This window comes from Haemaphysalis longicornis, unplaced genomic scaffold, assembly GCF_048455015.1.
Source record: "Haemaphysalis longicornis isolate Haplotype H1 unplaced genomic scaffold, Haemaphysalis longicornis Haplotype H1 scaffold_3, whole genome shotgun sequence".
Classification (NCBI taxonomy): domain Eukaryota; kingdom Metazoa; phylum Arthropoda; class Arachnida; order Ixodida; family Ixodidae; genus Haemaphysalis; species Haemaphysalis longicornis.
The window spans coordinates 79,148,264-79,175,012 of NW_027526335.1; the positions used below are offsets into that span (position 1 = coordinate 79,148,264).

A 26,749-nucleotide genomic window follows, 5' to 3' on the forward strand; every position below is an offset into this window, starting at 1 on the left:
CTGCACCCACCTTGTGTGAACGTCGGCTGAAGTGACTCGCTTTTTAGATGCGGCACATCTCTTGCTCTGAGGCATGTCCCTCCTGCGTCGTCGTCGTCGGCGGCGGCGTCCGTCCCCAGACCTCCTCCGTTCGCCTCTCCCACAGCTGTGTGCAACACTCTCACTCCGGCGCATTAGCATAACGACAGCTGGCGCGCTTGGTTGGCGCGCGCTTCGCTGCGTCAACGCTGCGTTAACAGCTGCTCCGGTGCGCATGTGCGCGCATGCGCGACTCTCCTGCGCGGTCTCCTCTCCTTCAAGCGCTGTGAATATAAAGCGGGTATCGCGCTGGGTAGTGGCCGCTAAAACACGTGTACTCTCTCATTTCGCGTATGCATGTGCATGAAAATGTAAAATTGCCTCCATCGTCCCGTGTATGAGAACATCCGTATGTGGTGGAAGGCATCCTACGCGTTCACAATACGTTTCACGCGATGTAGAGAATCAACCCAATGGAAACGCCAATTGAACCCCCAGATGCGCCGCATCACACCAGGGTTCCCTCGCGGGGAGATGGAGGCAATTTTTATTCTGTGCCGCCTGCATTTCTACATGCGAAAAAAAAAGCAATAGCGTGTGGTGAAGGGCGAGAGCAGCATGCCCAACAAAAGGAGGGATAAAATCGAGTTGACAGAGCAGTGATCAAACAAAATGTGCCCTTTTGCGAGCGTCCTGGGCCTATGGTATGCAACACTGGCTGAACTTGAATCCTGATTTCACCTGATGCGGGACTTAAAAGCTATGGTTTAGTTACCTCCTCGCAAATTTGTGCCGCCTTGTGCTCAGGCCTTCACGCAAAAAAAAAAAAAGGCTTGTAATTTTGTCCTTGTGTTCTTACTTTCCAAATTCTGTTTTCGCCGTGTGCTGCACATATAACACGAAAAATAAACCCAGCGTTTATCCTGGGTCCCGCTGATTTGCCTGCCTTTTCGGTCTTAGGTTTCATTTTTTGTAACCTGCGAGAAAATATTTTTCAATCTTCTTTTTGGGCCTTCATAATTCAAAGCATTGCTGCGAAAAGATACGGTGCACCCGGTCTTTCCGTGTTTTGGTCCTTTGTCTTTCTGGAGCGCATGGTCTTAAATCGTTGCAAGTATTTATCGCACTTTCCCTTTCAGCATTATTCTCTATCAGTCGTGATCTGCGCATAGTTGCGCAATCAAATTGGTATTTATTTATTTATTTATTTATTTATTTATTTATTTATTTATTTATTTATTTATTTATTTATTTATTAACTAACATACCTACATTCGCCAAAAGGCATTGTTGTAGGGGTTGTTATACAGGAAAATAAAAACATAGAATCAAGGTCATGGCATAATGGTAACAAAGAAAGAAAATGCAAGGAAAAAACAGCGGAAATAAGACTACAGCGACACACTCAATAAAAAAACATAAGAAACACGTTTCAGGTCTTGTGACCATACTGAAGTGCTGCCAGGGCTTCGCATACTGTTAATTGTATACTCTGAACGACGTGTATCTGTCTTTTTTTTTTTTTTTTTTCATTATCAAGTAGTAGCCCGTGAGTGTGTGGGTGCCGTCTTTATAATGGTTATAATTTCTCCATAAAAATCTGTGGAAATGAAAAAAAAAATCCGTAAGCATGACGATACCCTAAAACGCAGTGACGCGGGTGCAGTCATCCGCCGCGACAGGAGTAAGTAGGGGGCTAATTTAAATGAAATCCGCCCATAACAGTCAGGTGGCGCATGCTTACGGAGATCGGACGACAAGGGAAAAGCATTTCAGCTAAATCAGAGTGAGTTGACGAAACGCAGTGAGCACTGGCATGCCGAGACAAACATCGAGATGTTTGCCAAGGCAAACGTCGCAGCCGCTGGCGGCTGAATGCCCTCTTCGGCGGTGGCGCCTGCAGAAGCGCGCACTGTCCCCATATGAAACCGGCACCGAGGTTTCGTGACCAGTAAAAGCACTGAAGGACTCTGGTAAAAGCAATGCCAAAAATCGCCCTATTAGTTGGTTCGCTCTGGAAAGAGAAAAGCGCTGAGTAAGCGCTTGTTTGTGGTCCTTCCTTCCGTCCCAGTTCATGTGCGCTGTTCACTTTCCGCTAGGTAAAAGCCTGTATGCCTACACGTATGCGCGTTGTCTGAGTCATCGGGCGTGTGGAAAAAAATAGGGGAAGTGTCTAATAATCAGCCCTTCTATTAGACAGATAGAGAGAGAGCGATAACTTTATTTGATGCCCGAGATAGGTTTTGAAGGGTAGACGACTTGGGCGGTCTCCCTCCCTCAGCCGTCAGCCAGAATTCCATCCTCGCGGCGGCTTCGGCTATCAGGACTGCTGAGAGGTGCGGCTCCGGTGTTGAACTAAGCAGAACAGTATTCCATTGTTCGGCAGTCTTAATTTTTCATCTTGTAAGTGCAGGGATGTCGGAAAAGGGGGTGCAGGGTTAGCGATGGCTTCCCCTTATGTACAAATTGGGTAGCATGGCTCCCCCAGTGAAGGGGCACCTGAAGACTTCTGCTGAGCCCCAGACAGCAAAGGTAGGTTTATTTGAAGAAGGCAAAATGGCTAAGGATCAGACGATATTCAGTCGAAATCCCGGTGGCGTTGCTCACTAATTAGGCAATATTTCCCACCCCATGAATTCCCTCAAATATAAAAATATGGTGATTTCGACGTTGCCCGGTTTCAGCAGATATATAGTGGGAAATCCTTCGCATGAAGCATTTGGCAAGCTAATCTCTCCGTTCAAATATTCGATGCCTGCGGTATCAATCAAAGGATCGATGGTATATTGGCTTTGACTTTTGTATCCGGGTCTTAGTATCATGATACTAGCCAGCTACACCAGAGAGTATGACCAATAACTCTTTACGCTAACCAGTTCAGATTTCTTAGGGAACCATGGTTCCCTATCAGCAGTGCAGCTGTATGTTACGAAATATTAATGCTTCTGTATCATACCACTGCAATTTTGCCAATATAATGGCGCACCAGACAATCAGGAATACCCGGAACAAAATAAAACAAATTATCCATTGTGCATACACGTACTCTAATAATAAATTATTATTATTACACACATGGTTCAATCTACGTGCACATGCTAACGCATAGCATAACTTCTTTCTTCAACTGATCTTTGTATTTAACTCGCTTGCTTTCCCAATATTCATCGTGAAAGCCTTTATTTGGTAGCATTTAATGTGAAGGTCTTGTACTCTGCCCGCGGTTAGGAGGCATGTATATAAATGTGCTTTAAGTGTGTGTTTCTTTTCCATTTTTAATTTTTTTAATTATTTGTTGCTCTTTTGCACTGATAAATGAAAATGGGTTATAACTGTGGGCGAAACCGTTGCCTCGTGTAGAAAGCACAGTCGTCATAAAGTCACTAACTGACCTTTTTACTGTGCTCTCCAGCATCTGTGATGCACAGTGGATATTTGGTTGGGTTTCATTCGGTGGGTCCATTGTGATTATTTTTGCATACTAGTCATTGTAGCAGCACTGTGCAGACGCTGCAGAAGTAGTCAAAGAAAGAAGGTTACGATGTGTTTAAAAAACAGCCATAATACTAATATAATTGATCAGGATGATGATGATGATGATGATGGTAATGATGATTATGTTTGTGGTAGCATAATTTTGGCTCCCCCAGGAAAAAAAATAGTTGTGACGCCACTGTGTAAGTATACTCTATTGGGCTTGCTATTATAGGCGGTCGTAATTTTTTAGAGTTCATGGCAGGACCATATCATGTGGTGTAGGTCTGCGCTGCTGTTGCACAAAGTGCAGAGGTCTGAGTAAAGGTCTGGATAGCAGCGGTTGAGGGAAACAGGGCTTGGAAAGGCGTTTGTCTGAGTTCCACGTTTCTCTTTCCGCTTTTCAAAGTTCTGCCCCTGTAAAGCGTGCACTGCCATTTTCATAGCTGCAATGCAGACAACCCACCCAAACGAGCAAAAATAAGTGTGTGCGTGTGTTTAGGGGGTGAGGGGGTGGGGGGGGGGGAGAAGATGAATGGGAGGTAATAATGCCGTTGGAAGACCGTGTTCAAATGAATATCATGCGCTGCAAACGAGATGAAGAAAACTGTCGGTCAGTTCGGTTCCTACCGAATTAACGTGTTAGTTTTCACAACTCGTTTGATCCAACTTACCCCACACCCCCCCTCCACGGCTTCACAGGCACGCTGCAGTTGAGAGTCGCAATGAAGCCGGTTCCATTACAAACTGCTGTAGCTCTGCATTGAATGAAGGAATAACGTGAAAATACTCGTTTGCAGAGATTTCCTTGCGGTAGCGGACTTCAATCTGGTGTACCCGCTTCTCTACCCAGTGGAGTGCGACATGGAGCAAGTGCTTCTTCCATGTGGTAAACTACCAACTTTCACTTGGTCGAAAACACTGGATGAAAGCCTCTCCACAGCGGAGGCGCAATTGTTCCCATTGTCTTGTTCACGCTGTGGGATGTTTCTAGGCATTTTATAGTGTTACTTTTAAACCGGCTATCTTGCTCCTTTTGTGTCACCCTTCTACCTCCTTAATTTAAAAAAAAAATCAATATTACGGCTGGATGATCGGCGCAGTTAGCGACATTGCACATTCGTTCCAAAGCCAGAAAGTGTGGGACCAGTCCTCCGCGTCGGCTTAGGCAGGCTTAGATTTTAAATACGGCCGACGCTTTGTAATTCGCATTAACCGATTTATATGATCATGATTTTGATAATGGAGATGATGAGGATGTAAACGTTTGGACACTCGTGTCGGTGCGCATTTTTACAAAAATGAGGGGATACGACTGACTGCAACCGCCTTATGGCAACACTAATAAGGCCTCTCGAAGCTTTGGTATAGTGGCTTATTGATTTCTCGCCTTTCTAATGCGCTTCAAGTTTTATTTGGAGCAAAACTGCAATTTTCTAGACGGAGGCTGAGTTCCATTCCTCGTTAGCTCAGTTTTCGTCATCTCTAGTCCTGTGTGAAGTTTTACCTGTGTCTCGTCTCTCCTGCGCCGATTTTTTTTTTGTTGTTGTTAATTGCATTTAAATCAAAACTTCCAAATATTCTTTATACCAGTTTCGGTTTGTTTTAAGTATTTTTTTTGCTGTATGTTGTAATATTTTTACGTGAAATTTATTAGTAGTGAACATCTCCCCAATACATCGTGAGATGAAAATGATTTGGTACCATTTACGATGCCTTCGGCACATAACTCTGCTCAGTGGGTTGTAAATTGCTTCCAAGTGCTATAATGCCTTGTACCACCAATGTTTTAGGACTATGCTATAATGGAGTAGTGCTCTTCGCACTCAATTTTAAAAACTGTAGAAAAGGCGACACTTAGTAATGAAAACAATCATTTCATTTATTTCAACAAAAGCCAAGGTAGAAGTCCTGCGTTCTTGCGGACATTGACCCTGAACAAAGAGTGCAAACGCGCAACAGGCTATTTCGCGTAACAACGACATTGTGTGGGAGCTTTATTGCAGCCTCTTCCCTAGATAAGACTCCTACGCTCTTGCCAAGAAAGCATGGCCTGACATCCAGGACGCGGCCAGGCCCTGGAGAGTCGCTGTGTCTGGAATAAGCAAACATTCGGCCTCAGATTGGCTCTCATATTGTACAATTGGAAGACGCTGCACACAAACAAACCTGGAGGAACACATACACCTCTTTTACGCGCACTACTGCAGGTGAAAAATGCAATACATTTCGTAAGTCGCTACATGCTGCGAGAAAAATTGAATTGATGAATTGTTTAATTTAATTTATTCAACTGAGCTGAGTTCTTCAGTCTTGCAAACAAACGAACCCCCCCCCCCCCTCTCACGCACACACACACAAACACAAACGCTGTAACCCCTCCTTGTTACAGCTTTACACCACTGAAGTCGTAAAAGTAATTTTAGGGGCAAAGCCTTTTACAGGCTCAGGCTGTCGGCGTTTCCTGTCGTCATCGTCATCATATCTCATATCATGTAGTTATGGTACTAAAACACCGGGACACTCGTTTTCCAGCGCCTCACGCTAGAACGCTTCGTACTTCAAAGACACAAAACTTTTACAGCAACTGTATCCCTCTACCCCTTGTGCTTTCATCTCCGTGAGCAAAAACGCCAAGGCGCCAAGAATACACTTATACACTGCACGCTTCGCCCCTCTCAGGTTTACCGTTAGTGGCCCGAGATTTTTTTATTAAATGTGTGACTCAACTAAAGCTGCTACAACGTTATTCGCTCGAAAGCGAACCCATTAAAGCCACGTAGTGGTTACTGAAGGGGGCGCAACCACTAAGCGACTGCGGCGATCTAAAGACGAATTATTTGAGCAAGTCACGTGACCCAAGCGCGAGTGAAATCAGTTTTAGAGAGCGGCGCCACACACCTCAGCTGTTCTGGGCGGCCTTTCCTCAGAGCTTCACCGTGGGCCCCACAAAGAAGCTGGGCTTGCTCTTGGGGTAGACCAGGGGCCATTCCGACTGGGAGGCAGCAGGGAAGGCCCAGCCTCCTGGAGCGTGGCCTCCCGTCGAAAAGGCCGCGAAGCCAGCGGCGACAAACTTGGGCGCCGGACTGGCGACCGGCACGGGTTTGGCCACCGCCGCCGAGTAGGTGACGGGATACTGCTTGGCCAGGGCGTAAGAGCCGTAGGACCTGACGGGCGCGCCTTGCCCGAAGGCCGAGCCGTAGACGGGAGCGACCTGCCTGACTCCGTAGGTGACTGGCGCGCCTTGCCCGAAGGCCGAGCCGTAGACGGGAGCGACCTGCTTGACGCCGTAGGTGACTGGCGCGACTCTGGGAGCAGCGGCCAGCTTCGCCGCCGACAGGGAAACCGAGGAGAATGCTGGCTGAGGGACGCCTGCGGATACGGCGGAGTAAGTGGGCGCCGGGGCAGCCACGGGTCCGGCGGAGTAAGCAGCTGACGAGGAGCCTAGGGACAGGGCGGAGTAAGTCGGCGCCGAGGCAGCCACGGGCCCGGCGGAGTAAGTAACTGCTGGGGAGCCTAGGGACAGGGTCGAGGGCACCGCGGAGCCCACGGACACAGCCGGGAACGAACCGTACGAACTGCCGTAGACGCCTGCGCCGAGGCTAGGGTAGGAGGACGGCCATTCGGCAGGCCAGGCTGAAGCCGAAGGCCAAGCCCATTCGGAGGAAGACGGCCAGGCGGCGGAGGGCCATTCGGGCTGCAAGTAGACCTGCGGCGGCGTCTTGATGACAGTTGTCTGGTGGACGGTGGGCAGTACGATCGGCTTCTTCACGATGGGGAAGACTTTCTTGAAAGGCAGGAGGAACTTGGGGGCGAAAGGGACGCCCTTGGCGAACGGGACGCCCTTGACCGCGGCCCCGAAGAGGGGCTTGGCGACCACTTTGCCGACAATCGGCTTCAGCAGGGAGGCCTTGATGAGCTTGGCCCCTCCAAGGCCGACCGCTTTGGCGGCGATCAGCTTGCCGCCTAACAGCACGCTGCCCAAGCCGGGCAGTGGGCTGTAGGGCGCGCTCGAGAAGAACGTCGTGGCCTGAATGCCCGCCACGGCGTACAGGGCGACAGCGATCGCTGCCAGTGTCGAGTGCCGGCCCATTCTGTAAGAGAGGAAGAGGAAGGAACTGGCATTATAAACAATGAACGTGCCTCAGCGGGAACGCGACGCCTTTATTTAAAAGTTGCAAACTTCAACCAACTGCGTTCACTGCAGCCTCGCACTTTCTAGCTTTTGCTTTTCTCTCTTGAATAGACCACCGTATTCAAAACAATATCGCCTAAGTATTTCCTTTTTTGCCTCGTTCAGCTGTCGGCCATGCCGTAGTGAACAAAATGGGTCACGAGCTTGATGTCCTTACCACTACCAATTCGCCCAATCACGATCCATCCCCGAAAATTTGCTTAACCTAGCCTACGATGCAAGCCGCAGAGTAGGACGATTGCCGGCGTTTCAAGTTCCGTCTCCATCAAATTATGTCAAGTCGAACCATAGGCATCACACGCCGCAGCCCAACGCCCTAGCCACTAAATGTCAACGCGCGGAATTCAGCCTCTTGCAATATTGCGCAATAACCTTCCATGTGCAAACCCCTTTTAATGCATAGCATTCTTTGCCGAGTACCACCCCCCCCCCCCCCCCCCCCCAGCCAGGAACGTGTAACGCCCTGCATTCCCACAAAAATGCATATTTGGTGGAAGTTTCGCCTTTAATTGTTCTAATAACGTAAATGGGGATGATTGGTCGGACAGAATTTTGAAAAACAAGAAAAAATATGAATATAAGAAATAAGAGTTTAACAAAAAATTATCGGACAAAATCAGAAATATGCATCTCATTTAGCTCCACCAAAAGTTTAAAGAATAAACAATAAAAGTCAGCAAAAGAATGTTCGAAATACGAAACAAAGATGGCGATAACAACGAGAAACACTGTAACGCCCTGCATTTCCACAAAAATGCAGATTTGGCGAAGGTTGTACCTGTAATCATTAAATAGCGTAAATCGAGATAATCGGACGGACAGAATTTTGAAAAACCAAAAAATAAGAAAATAAAATAAAATTTTAACAAAAATCATCTGACAAAATAACAAATGCATCTTATACATCTGCCCCCAAACCGAAGAATAATCGAAAAAAGCCCGCGAAAGAACGATGGAAATACGAATAAAAAATTGCGTAAACGGAACAACTCTGCATTATGCCTAACAAAACATAATTAGCGAAATAAAGGGAAACAAAACTAAAAAGAAAATAATCGAACGTCTTCTGCTACTCGTAGCCATATATGGCTCTAAGGAACTCCGACTCTAAACAAGCGAACAACTCTCTGAATTCCTGCAGTTTTTTTTTTTTTTTTTGCATTTGTCATCGTAGGAATAGATATCCATTGTCCGCCTCACTTCGCGGAGCCGCTTCTCCATAGTATGCGTTTCCGTGGCGATTAAGTTTCTGTGCATGCTCCTCCTGTACGGATGATATACGGCTGCTCCGGGGCGTAAAGATTTTGACGGCCCTGTCTGCCATTCGAACTTCGCAGCAAGATAGCGAATGAATATGCGGTGCAGGGATCATTATCGTCATCAGCAGCAGCAGCCTGCTCAGGTTCACTGCAAAACGAAGGCCTCTCCCGTTGACCTGCAACCGCTCCTGTTCTGCGTTACTCGAGTCCAAAGTTTACCCCGAAGTTCCTTATTGCATCCCTCCATCGTGTTATTGGCCTTCCCCTTCTAGACCACTCTCTTGGTATCCACTCTGTTACCCTAATTGTCCACCGGTTGTCGGTTCGTCTCACTACTAGGCCAGCCCAAGTCCGTTTCTTTCTCTTTATTTGAACTATGATAGCGTAAACTCTAGTTTGTTCTCTGATCCAGGTAGCTCGTTTCTTGTCCCGGAGTGTTATTCCTAACATTATTCGTTCCATGGCCCATTGAGCCGACCAAAGTTTGCTTTTTAATTGTCATTAAGGCGCCAAGTTTAAGCTCCATACGTCATAACCGGCTGTACGCACTGGTTGTGTATTTTTCATTGAGTGACAGGTAGCTTACTTGGGAGTAGCTTGGGAGGGCTTGCCGAGTACTCCTCAGCACATACGTATTCTGCGCCGGATTTCTCTCTCGTGGTTGGGGTCAGCACAAAGCATCTGTCCGAGGCAGTTACATTCTGTTACTTCTTCTAGCGTTTCGTTTCCCAAGCTGAAGAAGACGTCCTTGGCATGCTTATTCCTCATTACTTTAGGTTTATTTACCTTTATTTTTAGCCCCACGGCCGTGCTCTCCGATTGTATTTCCTCAAGCATTGGTTGCAGGTGTTCTGTAGTCTCACTCAGCAAAACTATGCCGTCCGCAAACCTCAAATGGCTGAAGTATTCCTCATCTTTAATTCTATGTTTTCCTCGTCAAGCTTTCTAAATACCCCCTCCAGACATGCTGTGGATAGTTTTGGCGAGATGGTATCGCCCTGTCCTACTTTCTTTCGGATCGAAAATTTATCGATTTGCTTGTGGAGGGTTATCCTGCCAGTGCATTCTTTATATATGTATTCCAAAAGTGTTATGCAGGTTTCCTCTGTTCCCTGGTCTTTTAGTGCTTCTGAAAGGGCTGCGGTGAGTACGGAGTCAAACGCTTTCTCGTAATCTATAAATGCCATGTAAATGGGTTTAGTGTACTTTGCGGACTTTTCTACCACTTCGTTAACGACATGGATGTAATGCATGGTTGAGTACCCTTTCCTAAACCCAGCCTGCTCCCTGGGTTGATGGGAATTCAGGCTGTCACCTATGCGGCTAACTATAACTTCGGCGAACAGTTTGTAAATAACTGAGAGTAGGTTGGTGGGTCTGTAATTCTTGAGGTTCTTGGGATCTTCCTTCTTGTGAATCAGAATTATGTAGGCGTTTTTCCAGGCTATGGCCCCATTTGACTCTTCAAGCATTCCTAAAATAATACAGCTCTAGCTTTTTAGTACAATATCTCCTCCCTCCTTCAAAATATCTACAGTTATGCCCTCGTCACGTGCGGCGTTTCCTATTTCCATGCCTTTGTAGAGCCTTTCCAACTTCCTCTTATAGTGGGATATCGCGAGGTGAGCTTGTATTCTCAGTAGTTTCCCCTGGTCTAACGTCGCTGGCATACAGCCCAGTGAATCGTTCAGTTACCTTAATTATCTCGTCCATGTTGTCCGTAATGTTTCCCTGCTCATCTCTGAGTGCGTTCATCCTGTCTTTGCCGATGGCGAGCTTTCTCTTAGTTGCTTTCAAGCTTCCCCCTGTTTGTAGCGTTTCCTCGATCGCTGCCTTATATGCACGGATGTGTTTTGTTTTATCAACAGCGAAGCTGTTGTTCCTGGCCGTAAGTTCGGGGTTCATGCACGCCGAAAACTCCGCGCAAGGAACGCTATCGCGCAGGCGTCGTGCAGATGTCGCAATACCCACTCGGCAACGGAAAGACGTGACAGCGACCACCGCAACACTCGAGAGGAGCGTTCGCATGCGCTCAGTACCGTAGGGGAGCCCTTCGAGCTCGCGTCGTCGTGCGCTACCAGAGACCTCGCGCGCGGATAGTTGGCATGGTCGAGGAAGAGGCCGCGATCCGTAAGGCAGGGCGTGCTACTGAAACTATGTGACCATCAATGCTCACCTACAACAGCTTCGCGATTCAAGTCTTGCGCATAAGTGCAAGCTTCCCTGGATTTTTTTTTTCTTTTAATCAGTTTTGACTGATCGGCTAATTCAATCCGATCCACCATACTTGACCCTTTCATGTTCGTACGTTTGGCCATTAGTTCCTTCGTTTTCTTAGTTTCTCAGTTTGTTCTATACATGTGGCTTCTCCCGCAGCTGCTGCTGATTCATTGAGTGCCGATATAGTAGGTTGTCATTTAGCCTGTCTACACTGACCTCGTTCTGCTCGGTCAAAATCGAGAATTTGTTTTGAAGAGTTATTTTAAACTCCTGCAACCTGGCTCTGACTGATTCCATGTGGAGTTTCTTAGTTTGCAGGAGTTTCGCCCTTTCTCTGTTGAGGTTCAGCCTTAACGTTCAAGTAAGCATCCTGTGATGGCTGCTCTGAATCTTACTTAGCACCTCTACGTCTTGCACAATACCCGGGTTGTCAGTTAGAATGAAGTCAATTTAGTTTTTGGTTGTACCATCGGGACTTTTCCATGTCCATTTCCTATAATTTCGTTTGTAGAAGAATGCGTTCATTAACCTCAGGTTATTTCTCTCTACAAATCCCACCAGTGAACTTTCTCGACAGTTGCGGTTATCTATTCCGAAGTTTCCCACTGACCTGGCTCCCATTTGCTTCTTTCCGACTATTGCGTTAGAGTCTTTCATCACAATCGTGAACTGAATTGTTGCCTTCTTCAGTGCTGATTCGACGTCCTCGTAGAAGCTGTTTACGGCTTCATCATCATAGCTGGCTGTTGGCGCATAGGCCTGTACTATATTTAACCTATATAACTTGTTTAGCTTGATTACAAGAGTCGCGACTCTCTCGCTAATGCTGCAAAACTCCATCACGTTTCCTGGTATTTCTCTGTGGATTAAAAATCCTACCCCATATTCTTTCTTCACTTGAGGTCCACTGTAGCACAGAATATGCCCGATATTGAGCCCCATGAACCCTTCTTCTGTCCTAACTTCACTTAACCCTATAATATCCCACTTAATGTCCCACTTCATATCCCACTCAAAGACTGAGTGCGTGCGTGTGCGGGGATAACGTTACATTTAACTAGTTCACATTAAAAAAACAGCTTTATATGTTTATATTCTTGTTTTTTAATCATCCGAATAACAGAAATGATCCACAGTGAACGCGGTCAGCACTGCGCCGCTAAGGTTCTCACATCTATGCAAAGATCTAAAAATGTTGTTGAGACTGGCCACAGTACTTCTTTAGCAGCATGAAAGATAATGGATTCTACAAACAATCGCGACTTGGTTCAACAGATTCCAATTTTTTTTCCTAAGTAAGTTCTAGGCAGATAATTTATCCTCCTCAAAAGCCTGTTTATACACACCGCAGGACGTAGGACACTCATATAAACTTCCAACCACTGTTATGCTTGGATCCAACCGGATCATCCGGATCCATTACTCGCCCCTGAGTTATCATAGGTCGTGCATCCAACGAGTACTCTGACAGGGCAGGGAACACGCAGCAAATTACCACTTAATTAATAACTGCTTCGCATGGTGGCGATCAGTATAGGTTAAAACAATTGTCAGGTGATGTTGCATTGTGATGCAACTCTTATAGCACGGCTGCCAGCTTCTAGAAAAGGATTTATCACAGTGGTACAATTCGAACCTCGCGAGCCCGCGCAATCTCATCCGCACCACCCCTCGAGTAATGCATATACTTCTCGCGTGTTCGTGTGGTGCTGCCTTTTATAATGGTTTCGTCGCAATAGCGAATAAAAATGTGGCCCAGCTTTAAAAGTCTATCCTTAATAATTTCGCTTTTTTTTCTTCGTGAGCTCTCGTTTGGCACAAGAAAGTGAGCTAGATATCGGAATTGACGGCTTCTTCACTCGCATTTGAAAGCTAAATGTCGTGGCGATGCCGTTAATGATTGCGCCGTAATCGCAATAACGACTCGTGGCGCTGCCACCAATAGTTTTTTACCATGGTCTTGCGAAGCCATAGGACGACGTGATAGCCGACAACGTCCCACTAACAGCTGCTGTTGTAGAAATCGGGCTACGAGGTGCATAGCGGAGGGATGCGGAATGATTAAGACAACCCGAGTTGTTTGACTTGTACTCAACGTCCTCAAGTGGCAGCTCAATGAGCCCAAGTTCAATGTCGTCTAAAGCAGAGGATGTGTATTAATTGTTTAACTAATCCGTAATCGCGAATATTTTTTTTAAGGCCCTGGATAAAAAATAAAATAAATGATGCAGAAATGAGCAGCAAAAAAGGCCTCATTACAGTTTTCTACTGGTTCTAAAAGGGTTAAAGGCGCTACAAGAAATGCGTACCCTAAATTCTGGTTTGCTATCATCCAAAGGATACGTTTCCGGATCGATTTATTGCAAACGAGTAGTACTTTTTAAATAGCACTATGGCTTCACAAGGGGGACCTGGTTACGGGAGGGAAATGGGTTCGCAGTGTGCATTCAGCGCCGGTGGATCGCGTGAACTCCCATAAATGTCGGCGGGGGGTGGGTGGGGGAGGAGGGATGAGATGACTTATCTCTGGAGGATTCAGACAACAATCAAAACTTTTGTTACTACTTTAACTTGTAGAATGACTTTATTTTACCTTGCGTTGTCAGATGTTAAATTGCTTTCGCAGCTGACAATAGACGATATTGCAGAAGGGGTGCGCAGTAATGGGGAAAGAACGTAAGAAATGGGAATGGTTTGACTTCGCGTCAAAGTAAAGAACAGCCTAAGTAAGTTTAAAGAGTAAGTTTAAGTACAGCGTAATCCTCCGGTTAAAGTTCTCCTGTTGATCCAACCGCGTGTCTGGCTTCGCTGAGCGGCTCGTCACGAGTCAAAGGGCGTTTATTCTGAAGCACAACGCACAAGCTAGCCATAGCCATCCGCACATTAAGGCAATAAACTGAGTTATCTCATTTTTAGATCTATGTGCACTATTAATAGGATAACGCTATGTTGAGACTTCCTCGCGGACCACGGGGCTGGTTATCACTCAAAAGTAAGTTTTTTGCCGAATTCTATAAAGCTTGTCTCGAAAAACCTACGGATTGGAAATGTGCATTCAAATCGGATGGAGCATCATTTATAGACGACCTTAAATGTCGTAGACAATTTAGAGCGACACCTTCAAACACTCGTCTTCCTGAAGCGTGTACAGCAGAAAGGGGGGTGCGAAAATAATGATTTACGCCGATAAATTTACTATCAGTAGGGTACACATGGATTCGCTATCTAAATGCATCATTGCCGGCTTATGCTAAGGAAATGAACATAAGTTCAAAAACGGATGGCAAATTTAAACAATAAAAGAGCACCCTCGCACGTTATCTTTTTCTCTAATCACTGCTTTACACCCGCGAAAGGGGCGTCAAAGCAATATACTGCTCATTATTGAGTTCCCCCACGCAAAATAACGCTCAAAGTGTGCTTCTATAGGCATAGGTGTGATGAGAAGGCGCGGACATACCTGAGAATGTTCGTGCAGCAACGGAGGTGGTGAACGGGAGTAACCAGAGGCAACGTTTGCGGGGTCCTTTTGTACACCTCTCCCCCTCCCTGCCCCCGAGGTCCAAGTCGACGCTCCCTATTGGTTACTGTGGCCAGCGGCTTTGAGGGGCGCGCAGCAACCCCGCACGTGCGCACGCAAGTGACAAAAAGCCCCGCCAGCGCTGTGCAGCGGGAGCTATGCACGCGTACACTGTAATTGTGTGCAGTACCCGCAAAGCGCTAGGGGGAGGCTGAGACTAGCCCTGCATGCGCGAAAATTTGTTGTCGGCGTGATTCAAAGTTGTCAGAAAGGTGGTAGATGGTCCGGTGGTAGATGTTTCAATGCATAATCTCGTCCATTCAGCCGCATGTTGGCGCATTGGTGAAACGGGCGTGTGCTTAAAAATTTGGTCCCAAAACGGACTGCATGGTCCCGGATGACATTGCCCCGCGTCAATATTCTCCATGGGTGAACTCGGATAAAGTGATCCCGTGTTTTTTTTTCTGTTTTTTTTTTTTACTGCTCAGTAAAATGTCGTCCACTGCTGTAGCGACTATCTCTTAGATGGAAGTAACGCAATCTTCGTAATATTTTACCTTTATTTTTCGAAGTTTAAAGGTACATCGACGGAGTAGCAATTGTATGATAACGTATGCGTCATGCACATAATGTGTACGTTTTCATTCAGTATTGGGAGACGGAAACAAAAACATCGGAAATAAAAATACATTCGAGAACACAGCCGGCTTCAGAGCGTGTTCGTGTGACCCACACATTTCATAAAGTCAGCCATGATGCGGCTGCCTCGTGAGTACTGAGTGTAGGAACAAATGGTCCCGGCACAAAACAGTCCTGGAGCCCGACGTATTACCGGACCATTCCGTAAAGCACTCAGTTGCTGCTTTTTTTTTTTCTGTTGCAGTGCTCGCTGGAGTGAAGTTGGTCCAAAGACGGTACCTGAAGTGAGGCAGTTGTCCCTTCCAACGAATTTTTGGCAACAACAAAAACATTCCTCGCAACTTACTCAAGAAGCCTGTCTTTTCTGTGCTTGTATTGATCGGTATTAGTACAAATGCTGTACAAGACGTCATTATCTCGAAAGGCACTGGTGCCTGCCCACTGCGCTTAAAACTGATAAATTTAAACCACAGTTGTTCAGCAACTGTTTTCTGGAAAGCAGCCGTCATTATACTATTAGTGACTCCGACACTCGGGATTAGCGGGTGCGTATTATCGCTCTCCTCATCACTGGCCTGAGTAACACTATCATCATTTAACTTCATCATCAATTAACTTCGTCATCATTAAACTTCGTGAGAGCTTCTCCCTAGCTTGGGAAACGGAATCAGTACGGCGTTCTTCTTCTTCTTACGAACAAAAGAAATGAAATGACCAATTTTTTTCCCTTGTAGATTGAGACGTAGGTGCAGAGGTCGAAATCGTTTACTATTGTCGGAGTAGTACTCCCAACGTCAACAATACGGATCTTGCCTTGAGGATAATAAATTAACACTGAACAGGGACGAGAAGCGGACATTTGGAATCACGCGGTTCGTATGCATGCCGCCTGCTTCGGGTTGCCCTTTTATTGAAGAAATGCTGAATGGATCTCAAATTTTTTATCCTTTCTTTGGCATCGACACAATGTAACAATTTCCAGCTCTCAGCCTCCCTCCCAGACAGGAGAGGCAGGTTGTCACCTCTCCCCTTCCCCTTTCCACTTCCTTTACGAACGTAGATGGCGTCGATTCTTGAACAATGTGGAAATGCGTTTTAACAATCGTATAGAATCGACCTGAAGACCCCCCTTTTTATTTTCCTTCTTTCTATTATGCAGTTTGAGGCGGTGAACGTAACGAATGAGGCGGTGATGACGGTGTTACAGCGGTATTCCGGATCTTTCGGAAAGTGACGACGACACAACCGATCGAAGCTAGCTGATAACCGGATAAGCGGCGCCAACTTCTCCCCTACCACCCCTTGTTCGGCAGCGAGCCGAAATTCTTCTCCTCCACGTGCCACACTTCCCCGCATCCCGTGGAGGTCGGTGACCGCGCCGGAACCGCACAGCGCTTGTCCAGGGCTCGTTCCTAAGCCTTTCGCCCTGTCGTGTAACGACTGTGTTCGTTCGGCCCGCTCGACATTCCGCTGCCACCGACTCATCAGTGTGGCCGGGAGGAGACTTCGCGCCTCAAGTGGCTAGCGCGGACAAGAATGGGCAAGCGGACGTCTTGCGGGGAGCGAAAATGCCCGGAGTCCTTCTGTCGTTAAGTTGCCGACGGCTTAGCTGTTAATCCCTGCCAAACGACGTCAACATTTTTTGGGAGGGAAGGAGGAGAGCGAGAGAGCGAGAGAGTGAGAGAGAGAGAGGGAGAGAGAGTGAAAAAATATAAATGAAAAATTAAGTCGCGGAGCGCGCGACAGAGAGGTAGAGGAAAGAGGGTAACAAGGCATCAAACACAGCGGGTGCTATCGAAAAAATTTCAAAGCGCACAAAAAAAAAAACGGGGACGAAGAGGAAGGACACACACAAAGCGCGTGTGCGTCCTTCCTCTTTGTCCCCGTTTTTTTGTGCGCTTTGAAATTTTTTCGATACCATGCACCAACTAGCCCAACTTGCGGTATTGCTACAGCGGGTGCGCCACAGAGTGCGCCATCGTCCCCTTTTACTATTTAGTACAAGAGCTACCAAACGATTCATTCACTTATTCACAAATAGCGTAAGATTTCGGAATAAAATCATACCGGCATTCTGGGATGCTGCATATATGCGGCATCCCAGACGCAATTGGCGGCATTCTTGATCATCATTATCCTTTATTGTACCCTCAAATTTTACGTACGCGCTTGTAAATTATGAAGTGATCGTGTCGGGAAGTGCTAGATGGGGCTAGGCTTGCGCGCGTAAAACTCAAATTTTACGTTTTTTGCGCGTCGAAGTTACACCGTTATGAGGCGTTCCATTGTGGATAGCTCCAGATTAATTTCGATCATCCGTGGATCTCTAACGTGCCCCGAAATCTCGACGCACGAGTGCTTTCGCTGTTCGCCTTCATATCGAAAAGGCCTCCGCAAACGCGCCCGGGATCGCACCCACACCCTTGGTCTCAGCTGCCATCCAACGCCTTAGCCACTGAGCCGTAAGGGCGCGTTAACTGATTATATTCTGCGCGATAATAGACACACACGCGTGTAATATTTGATATACCCTGGTTATGACACTCATACGGCATGGCGAAGACTTTCTCTGCCAGATGACGCGATGTGTCTTCGGCCGCTTGACTGCGATCTATCCCGACAACGTCACTATGCTTGAACCGAACAAGGAAACTTGTCGTTTGCTTCTGCCGGTGGCGGCTTCTTCCGTGTTCTGGGCCCGCATTCCACAGGTTTCTTTTTCTTTTTGGAGCAACTCAGAGTTATGAGATATACTGAACAGATCATTTTATTCTTAGAGCAAAAACAAAATAAGTTCATTTAAAACGACCTATTTATAAAGCAAACAGTTTTTTTTTTTTTTTCTTTTTCGTTTCTTGGAGTTTGTCACGTGCTGCAGCTTCTCGCCTCTTTACAGGCGTTGGTAGAGTTCCCTGTTTATGTTCTGTTCGCTATCTATTTTCTTATTGTTCAATCGCTTTGTTTGTTGTTGCCGATGATGATGCTACGTACCATACATATTTTATTGCTATAGCTCTGAAGTTGTGGGGATAAACGTCACCAACGCCCTCAGAATGAGTAATTTTTTACAACTATAGCTTCGTTGTAATTAACGTCTACATCGGCTATTGACTACAAAATAAAAAAACCAAACCCCCTTTCTTATGAAATAGATGTTTAAAACTCGAATCTTCCTCCCGTGCAACCTGAGTCAAAGCCAAAGTCCAAAATCCAAACTATACTTCGACCGTGTCGGAACGGCGAAATGGGATAGACGTCGGCTTCATAACGCGAGGGACCCAGGTTCGAATCCGACCACGGGAAACCTACGTGTTTTTATTTGGGCGCCTAATGTGCCTTTGCGAAAACTCATCGTGTAACTTGGATCTGCAGTGAGTTTTGGGCGTAATGATTTGGTTTCTGAACTTTTACTTTAGACTTTGGAAACATTGGCTTTCGGCTAGAGTTTCAACCATGCTTCACTTCACACGCGGTCCTCATCGTCACCAGAGAAAGTTGGCTTTCCTGCAGTACGTTTTTGGGCAACGCCGCCATCAGCGGGGCATGGAAAGCTTCGCTTTAAAAAGAATGCCGTACATGATTACTTCATTGTGTTCGTCAATTCGTCACGGCCCTGGGTTAGAACCATGTTCAACGGTATCTACAATATCCTGCAGCATCGCAGCGACAAACGTTGCCGGCGACCTCCCGGCGACGTACTAGAACCACTAGCAGGGCCGGTCTTTGGGGTGGGCGACCAGGGCGGTCGCCCAAGGCGCCGGCGAAAAGGGGCGCCGACCTGCACTAAATAAATGCCCTCCCTTTTCTGTCCACCCGGCTCTGTGACTGTGACTCTGTGAAAGAGACTACGGCGGTGAACTTTGCAATGAGTCAGAAAACGCCTGCGTCCAAATAATTCCAAATTATCAAGCTTACACCGAGAAACATGGACCCACAATTTCACACCAAAAACGAGGTTGCGATGGTGGAATTGGCCTTCCGAGAATCAGCCTCAAGAGGCTTCGGGAGACCGTATTCACAAAACTAACTCAAGTGTAACCTTTGCCTCCCGACACCTATGCGTAAGCAAAATAGTGAAACAAGAACAAAACGTGTGCTGAAAGGGCGCCTTGTCGCGAAGTTATCGGCCCGAAAAGCAAGCTGTACTTAAGGCAGAAAAAAGTGACGCAGAAAATTAAATTGATCTTATTTTTGAGTAAAGAACGATTTTTTTTGCTTTTGTGCTTAGATACGGAAAAAAGAAATTCGCACAGTCGTCTGGCTACTTCGGAAAGAGAGGTTGCATTTCCAAGGCCTAACGTTATTCTAAAGCCCGGGTTGGTTTTATTTTAAGAAAGGCAAAGAGAATAAATCTTCATTTATCGAGCAGACGCTGGTATTATGGGCTTCGCTCCGTGGAAGGCATCTCGGGATTCTTTGGCTTCGATTGAAATTTCCTGCCTCCGGTATTGCAAACAAACTGAAGAAAAGCTTTATTACGGCAACCCATGGCTACAGCTGTCTCCTCTTATGTACACCTGCTGCAGCTGTTCACGACGATGTACACAACAGCGATTACAGAGAGCCCTATACAACTTTTCTAACTACCTCACAGCCCGCGGCCTTCAACTTTCTCCAGATAAGAGCGTGGCCATGGCCTTCACACGAAAAAATATGGATCGTTATCCATTGATACTGGGCGGGCGCATACTTTCGTACGTACCAGTTCAAAAATTTCTAGGAGTTTTAAAAGACAGCAACTTGACCTGGTCATCCGAAGTCAAACGGATACGGAGCCGCATTTCTTCGGCCGCTCAGGTTTTTAAATGTCTTGCAGGTTCGCGCTGGGGCAGCGATTGCCATTCAATGGTTATACTGCACAAGGGCTACGTGGATGGAGTGCTGCATTACAGCCTCCCTATCCTGCATAAAACATCTGAGACAAGCAAAAAAAAGTCTTGAGGCGGCAAGAAACTACAACCTACGCACCTCTCTTGGACTTCTGAGGGGATCTTCGAGCATTGGAACTGTGGCAGAGGCACGTTGTTTTGCTTTTTTGAAGTGATTAGACAACAGGAGACCCTTAGATTGCACTTGAGGCATCGTCTACACGCAAGAAATGACTTCCTAAGTCGTGTCGCCTCCAAGTGACGCAGCTTCGAATTCCCCCAGGGCCCCAGAACCCAGCCCTCACAAATAATGCCGCCGAATTTCCCTCCGTGGAACCTTGCTCCCCTACAAATTGGATGGGGTATCCCAGAAATTGGCCCCAAAAGGACTATGCCCCAGTCAGAAATTCTCCACATCGTTCTATACTACATGTATAGAGCGCATTCAGCAAGAACATTCATATTCAGCGATGGTTCATGAAACATGCAAAGCTCTTCCTCTGGACTATACATACCACTAACCGGCGAAATGCTGTTATTTTTTCTGGAGAGACAAACATCTTCGACAGCGGCTGAGCTCTATACTTCGAAGGAGAGAGAGAGAGAGAGATCAAACTTTATTTAAAGCGGCCCATGCCCGGGTTGCCGAAAAGGTGGTTCTGGTGGGCCTGGAAGACGTTCAGGTGGGAATTCCGCAGGTGTCAGGGCCCCGCACGTGGGCAATGTGCCGGGCGAGGCGAGGCCAAAGGATGGGGCGAAGATCAGGCGGAGGAGCGGCCCGTTTTCCCATGAGTATGGAATGTGGGATGGTAAAAGGTGTGGATGAAGAAAGTGAGGTGATCGCCTGGCGCGAGGACAAGTCCAGTAGGTGTGTTTAACGTCGGGATAGGCAACACACACCTGACAGTGGGGCGTGCCATCTCGGGTCATGATATAGTGAATAACGAGGTCACAAGGGAGGGAGATAGTCTGAGCCTGGCAGATGTAAGTGCCTTCGCGGCGTGTGAGGTCAGAAGTGGGAGGAGGAAGATTACGGCGGGATCTGCGAAGGTCCTTCAGCTGTTGCCTCCGGGCCTTGCGATGGGCGGCGCGTTCTTCCTTGGGGCTGTAGTCCTGGGGCCAGGGTTGAGGAAGCAATCGTTTACATCCTGCGCTATGTGCCGCATCAGTGGAGCATCTTCACGGACTCCAAGGCAGCTCTGCAAATTCTATCTATGAGAAATAGATTTTCCCCTCATCAAATCGCAGCCTGTGATATCTCATACCTTCACCATCTTGCCTGCTTTGCTGAACACATTCAATTGCAGTGGATACTACAGTGGATACTGCAAATTTAGGTGGATGTCAAACTTTCCTTTACAGAAACTTACTCCACCTTGGGGATTTCCCCTAAATCTGGTCGATTAACACTTGTCCTTCACTTCGAGTTGTTGATCAATTCGCTTTCGCGCTACTAACGACTAGCCTCCTGGTTAGCTCAGTTGGTAGAGCGACTGCTCCGGTTAAGCAGTGGTCCCGGGTTTGAATCCTGGACCAGGACGAAGTTTTCTTCAACTGCGAAATTTCCTAGAAAGCTGTATAGCTTTCCTTTGTAGCCGCATGGCTGCTTTTAGGTGGATGTCAAACTTTCCTTTACAGAAACTTACTCCACCTTGGGGATTTCCCCTAAATCTGGTCGATTAACACCTGTCCTTCACTTCGAGTTGTTGATCAATTCGCTTTCGCGCTATTAACGACTAGCCACCTGGTTAGCTCAGTTGGTAGAGCGACTGCTCCGGCTAAGCAGTGGTCCCGGGTTCGAATCCTGTACCAGGACGAATTTTTCTTCATCTGTCTCGTTTCCGAGAAAGCTGTATAGCTTTCCTTTGTGGCCGCATGGCTGCTTTTAGGTGGATGTCAAACTTTTCTTTACAGTGGATACCTGGGCACAGCGGCATCAAAGGGAACCAAAAAGCCGACGAAGCGGCCCGTAACGGCCTTCTACACCGGAAATACCGCAATGTGTATTTCACAAAAACAGAAGCTTCTGCCATGGCTCACCACTTTGCGGTGACTGAAGGAAACCGTATATGGAGTAACTTGCAAAATACTCGCTGCTGCTTGCACATTTTTGACCCGGAATTAAAGTCTAGACTGCCGAGACAGCTCCCTCGTAACTTGGAAACGTTATACCATCGTCTACGGCTGAACTATGCATACACAACCTATTTCGCCTTGTGGTGACGCCTAATCCGCACTGTATTAATTGTGCTTGTGTCGAAACAGTTGAACACATTTGATTAGAATGTTCAACCTACATGAAACCGATGTCCCACTTCCTTGAAAACATTGAACGTCTAAAAAAGGGACCAATAATTCTCAGGATTACTTTAAGACCATGGATTTGTCCCTCGAAGCAGCGCTAAGCTCTACGGAGTTTGTTCTCTTATTTGGATGACACTGGCATAATTTCAAAATTGTAAATGATGCGGCCCAAGCTCAGAACAAGAATCAAATGCTTGTAAGTCCGTGGTCACGCCAAGTCTATAGCAGTTTTTTTTTTCTTCTTTCCTGCCCAGCTCTTTCTTGGGCCTTTTCTTCTCCCATCCCGAACCCACAGCAGAGAAGCATGTAGACGACAGTAATTGCCGGCAAGCCGCTCTGCTTTTTCAATAAAAAGTTCTCTCTCTCTCTCTCTCTCTCTCTCTCTCTCTCTCTCTCTCTCTCTCTCTCTCTCTCTCTCTCTCTCTCTCTCTCTCTCTCTCTCTCTCTCTCTCTCTCTCTCTCTCTCTACATTTGTAAGCAAATGCTTAAATTACTGTTCGTGTATACATTATGAATGAACCTGATCTATTCTGACAATCCTCGCATGGTCTACTTAATTAAGGAGGTTGTCCTCATATTGACAGAAATCATTTGGCCCCGACTTTTGCCCATGTATGTGAGGAAAAGGGGTGCGCCAACCTCAGACCACAGCCGAGATACTTTTATATTGCCCCGAAAAAATTCATGATTATAAAAATAATATATGCGAATTTTCTATGCAAATGCCAAGAGATGCTCCCACTCCACTGTCATCAAGTTTAACGCTGAAACTTTGTCATTCTGTCAATATGTTACCCTAGGTGTCTACCTGGAGCTATCATCACCCATTCATTGTTTTAGTTATTTAGTATACTAAGACCACCACTTCCACATTTCGTCTGTGTTTTCTTGTCTGGCTGATCTTCTGCGCAGCACACTTAACCAACTAAGGGGCGCGCGCGCGTGGTACTGTAGAAAAATTCGTAATTTTATGGCGTATGCCACACAAAAAAAAAAGAAAAAAAAAACGGACGCTTCATTGGTCCCTTCACTACGCTTATCTTGTTCCTGTTCCTGCTATTTGAGAGTAGCTATAGCACAACTTGTTTCCTTGAATACCCGTCGTATTCGGGCCTCTAACACTGGTTGGTTGCTTGTAAAGGCTTAAAATCAGACAGTCAACAGAACGTTTAAAATCAGACAGACAAGGTCAGATAGTCAACGAGACAATATCGGGGCTTCGCTAGTGCGCGCTAGCTTCTTGATGAATAAGTGCAGTGGTTTGAGATTTTAATTAATACGACTAACCCTTCTGCTTACAGGCAAGCCTCATTTCGTTTGTGCATTTTAAGCGGCGTTATTTGTTTGAAATGTACATACATGGTCTGTGACCTAATCGGGCCTTATAAGCGGCGTTATGCATGAGAACCTAATTTTGGCTGGCGCATTTATTCGCGGTCCCCGTTGCAGGCTTCAGCCACCGAAATACATAGCTCGCGTGAATGAACTGTCAAATGCAATTTTGTTTTGCGACTAGACATCCTACTAACAAAACGAAGAAAATCGATCGCAAAAAGGTAACTGTAAAAAATCTGCCATCTCTTCCTAAAGAAAGTTGAAAGAAGTGCAAAATTGACGATTTTTTACCCACTCAAAACGCATTCACGAACAATCTGGATGTATACCGGTACGGGATTTATTAGATACATACTATTGTACTTCTGCTTCATGATCGATGCATGTATGTTATCCAGAGCCGTTCCTTTTTCGAGATTCTCAACTGACAGTTTTAACACAACAGAAGCCCGTTCACGCTTGTAGAGTCGTCTTAGTGTCTAAATGTCGTGTAATTTGTATCGGGGTACTTTTGCGTTATAAGAGTTAGAGCTGTTTTCTGTAATCATTCTCCTCTCGTAGATGGCCATGCTTCTCTGCAGCTCTGCATCTTGTGCAGCTCTTTTAAAGACGATAGTCTTTCTTGGGCTACTTAAACCCAGAAATTTTGGTCTGTCTGTATGTCTGTGTGTCTGTATGTCTGTCCGTCTTTCTGTCTGTGACTCGATTCAGCCATCTGGCCAAAGCATAACAATGCCTTCGCAATAGTCTTATATAGTCACAGCTAAATGTACACGTCTTGGTCCGGTGTAATGTTCATACTTGTCAATATTGTTGAACAAAAACAAGACATTACGTGAATATGAGACAACAAATCAATACAGAAGTGATATTTGCAGTGTTCCTTTATAAAAATTCAAACATGCTTGACTTTTGCGAAATTAAATACTTCATCAACTGCAGAAAAAGAATTCACTCCGCCGTCGCCTGCTGTCGCCCGCGCCACTGTAGCTTCTGGCGCCATTTTAAGAAATCAACCGGCAACAGTTACGCAAGGTTCCACTAGATAGTTTCCACGTTCTGCTTGCAACGCACGTGGAGTAGGGAAACGCGGTTCTATAAACGTTGAAGTAGGGTGCCTTGATTAACGCGTGTCTTCGCCGTACGGCAGCGTTCTCATCGAGACACCCGGTTTGGAGCAGTGGAACGCGGGAAATTTAAAATGATTTAAGCAAAGATTTGGCGTCTTTACCTTGGGAGGAGCGCGACGCAAGAGGAACAACATGAGAGGTGAATGGTAAAGCGAAGGGAGGCATTTACTTCTCAAAAGCCGATAAAGGCTATCGTCTTTTGACGTCATTTGCAACGAAAGAAGCAGATACGCGGCCAATTTTTTTTAGGGGCGAAGCTCCTAAAGCCATGGGTCTGTCCATCCCTTGTGTCTCGTGGTACGTGACCGCCGCATGCTTTCGGAGATGTCGCAAAGTGGGCCGCGTTGCACGCGCAAGAACCGGCTGCAACCGGCAGCGCAAACTCGGCACCGGGAGCGCGACCTTGTCTGTGTTCGCCAACGGAGGTGCGAGCGCACGTGCACTGCGAGGGGGAGATCACGCAAGAGATCACGCCACGAACGCAGGCAGTCGTTCTCGGAGATCGAACGAGACGCAAGGACCTTTGCTCGTTTCCTCTCGTCTTGTTCGGGCACAAGTTCGCCCTAAATAAAAGTTCTTTCTTTACCGTTGTGCCCCATCCTACGTGACAAATTGTGGTGGAGGTGCGGGGTAGTCCTCGATGGCGCGGGGTCTTTCACCAGGTCTGGGCCTGGGAGCATTGACTCCGAAAATGAAAGTTGATTTGTACAATGTACGCACACAGTCTTACGTCTTTCTTAATCATGTAACGGGCGAACTTTCACGGGAGAGTTACGGTTACCGATGATCTCCCCCTCTCGAGCTTCGCCCCACTTATCATCATTCATTCCGTGGATATGGCGTGATTTTTTTGTCCCCTCATGTGCCGGTGCGAGCTTTCAGATAGAGTCCTCGATTTGTTCTACCGCGTTGCTACACACGTTTTGGATCCTATGTTAGACCTCACTGTGTCTCAAAAAAAAAAAAAAAGATAGTGTCAGTGGAAGAGGAGTTATAGCCGTTTTCTATTACCATAGCCCCTCCGTAGGCGGACGTGCTTCATTGTACAACGTACAATGTTGAAAAAGCCAGCTTACAATTAAAGGTCAATAAAGTCGTCTTCACCTCTAAGCACAAATTTATTGCTGAGAAGATCTCTTCAGGGCCAATATAAGCCGTGTTTTATCAACATATGGAAGCCCTACGACGTTACGACGTTTTTGATTATTTTTATGGTTTTTCCCTTACGCTGAAGGTGTGGCGCATTGCTTTACAATTCCAGGGATTTGAGTGGGCGCCGCAGTGTGGCTCTTCGCTCACGTGGTATTCTTGTCTACATCGCTCTGTAGTCGGAGACGGTCTGCTGGATCCTAGCCATAGATAGCTTCGCTGTGAAAATGAGTTTTATGGATAGGGGGGCCGGGGGGGGGGGGGGGGGAGGGGGGGGCATCTTGGCAGCAGAATGCACAAGGCGCCGAATGAGGTAAGGCCGGCCCTGAGCACTAGTCTCACTTCAACAAACCCCTGAAAATATTAATGTTCGTTTTATTATCCTGGAAATTAATCTGTCCATTTAGTGGCACCAAATAAAAGTTTGATCAAGAATTTTCCGTGCTAGTATTGATATGTCTAGGGGCTGAACAATCAACGGCGAGAGAAATCCTTCACATCCTCGTCCGCACGAAATGGCAGGTGACGTACACCATTGGGGTGAGAGACCATGAATCCCCCTCCACATTTAGACGAATTATACGGTGCTGTGCCCCCCCCCTATGAGAAGATGAATCATGAAGGTTTCTTTGCGGAAG

The 26,749-nt window shown here is 46.6% G+C and overlaps 1 protein-coding gene across 1 annotated transcript; it reads right to left on the reverse strand.

Moving 5' to 3' along the window:
- Positions 1-5,409: 5,409 nt before the first annotated feature.
- Positions 5,410-7,585, reverse strand: LOC144173658 (uncharacterized). Its single transcript, XM_077701991.1, has 2 exons — positions 6,394-7,585; positions 5,410-5,587 (listed from the first exon to the last, which is right to left on the reverse strand). Exon 1 carries the CDS (start codon positions 7,583-7,585, stop codon positions 6,419-6,421), a length of 1,167 nt encoding a protein of 388 aa, XP_077558117.1. The 3' UTR covers positions 5,410-5,587; positions 6,394-6,418.
- Between the last annotated feature and the right edge of the window lie 19,164 nt (positions 7,586-26,749).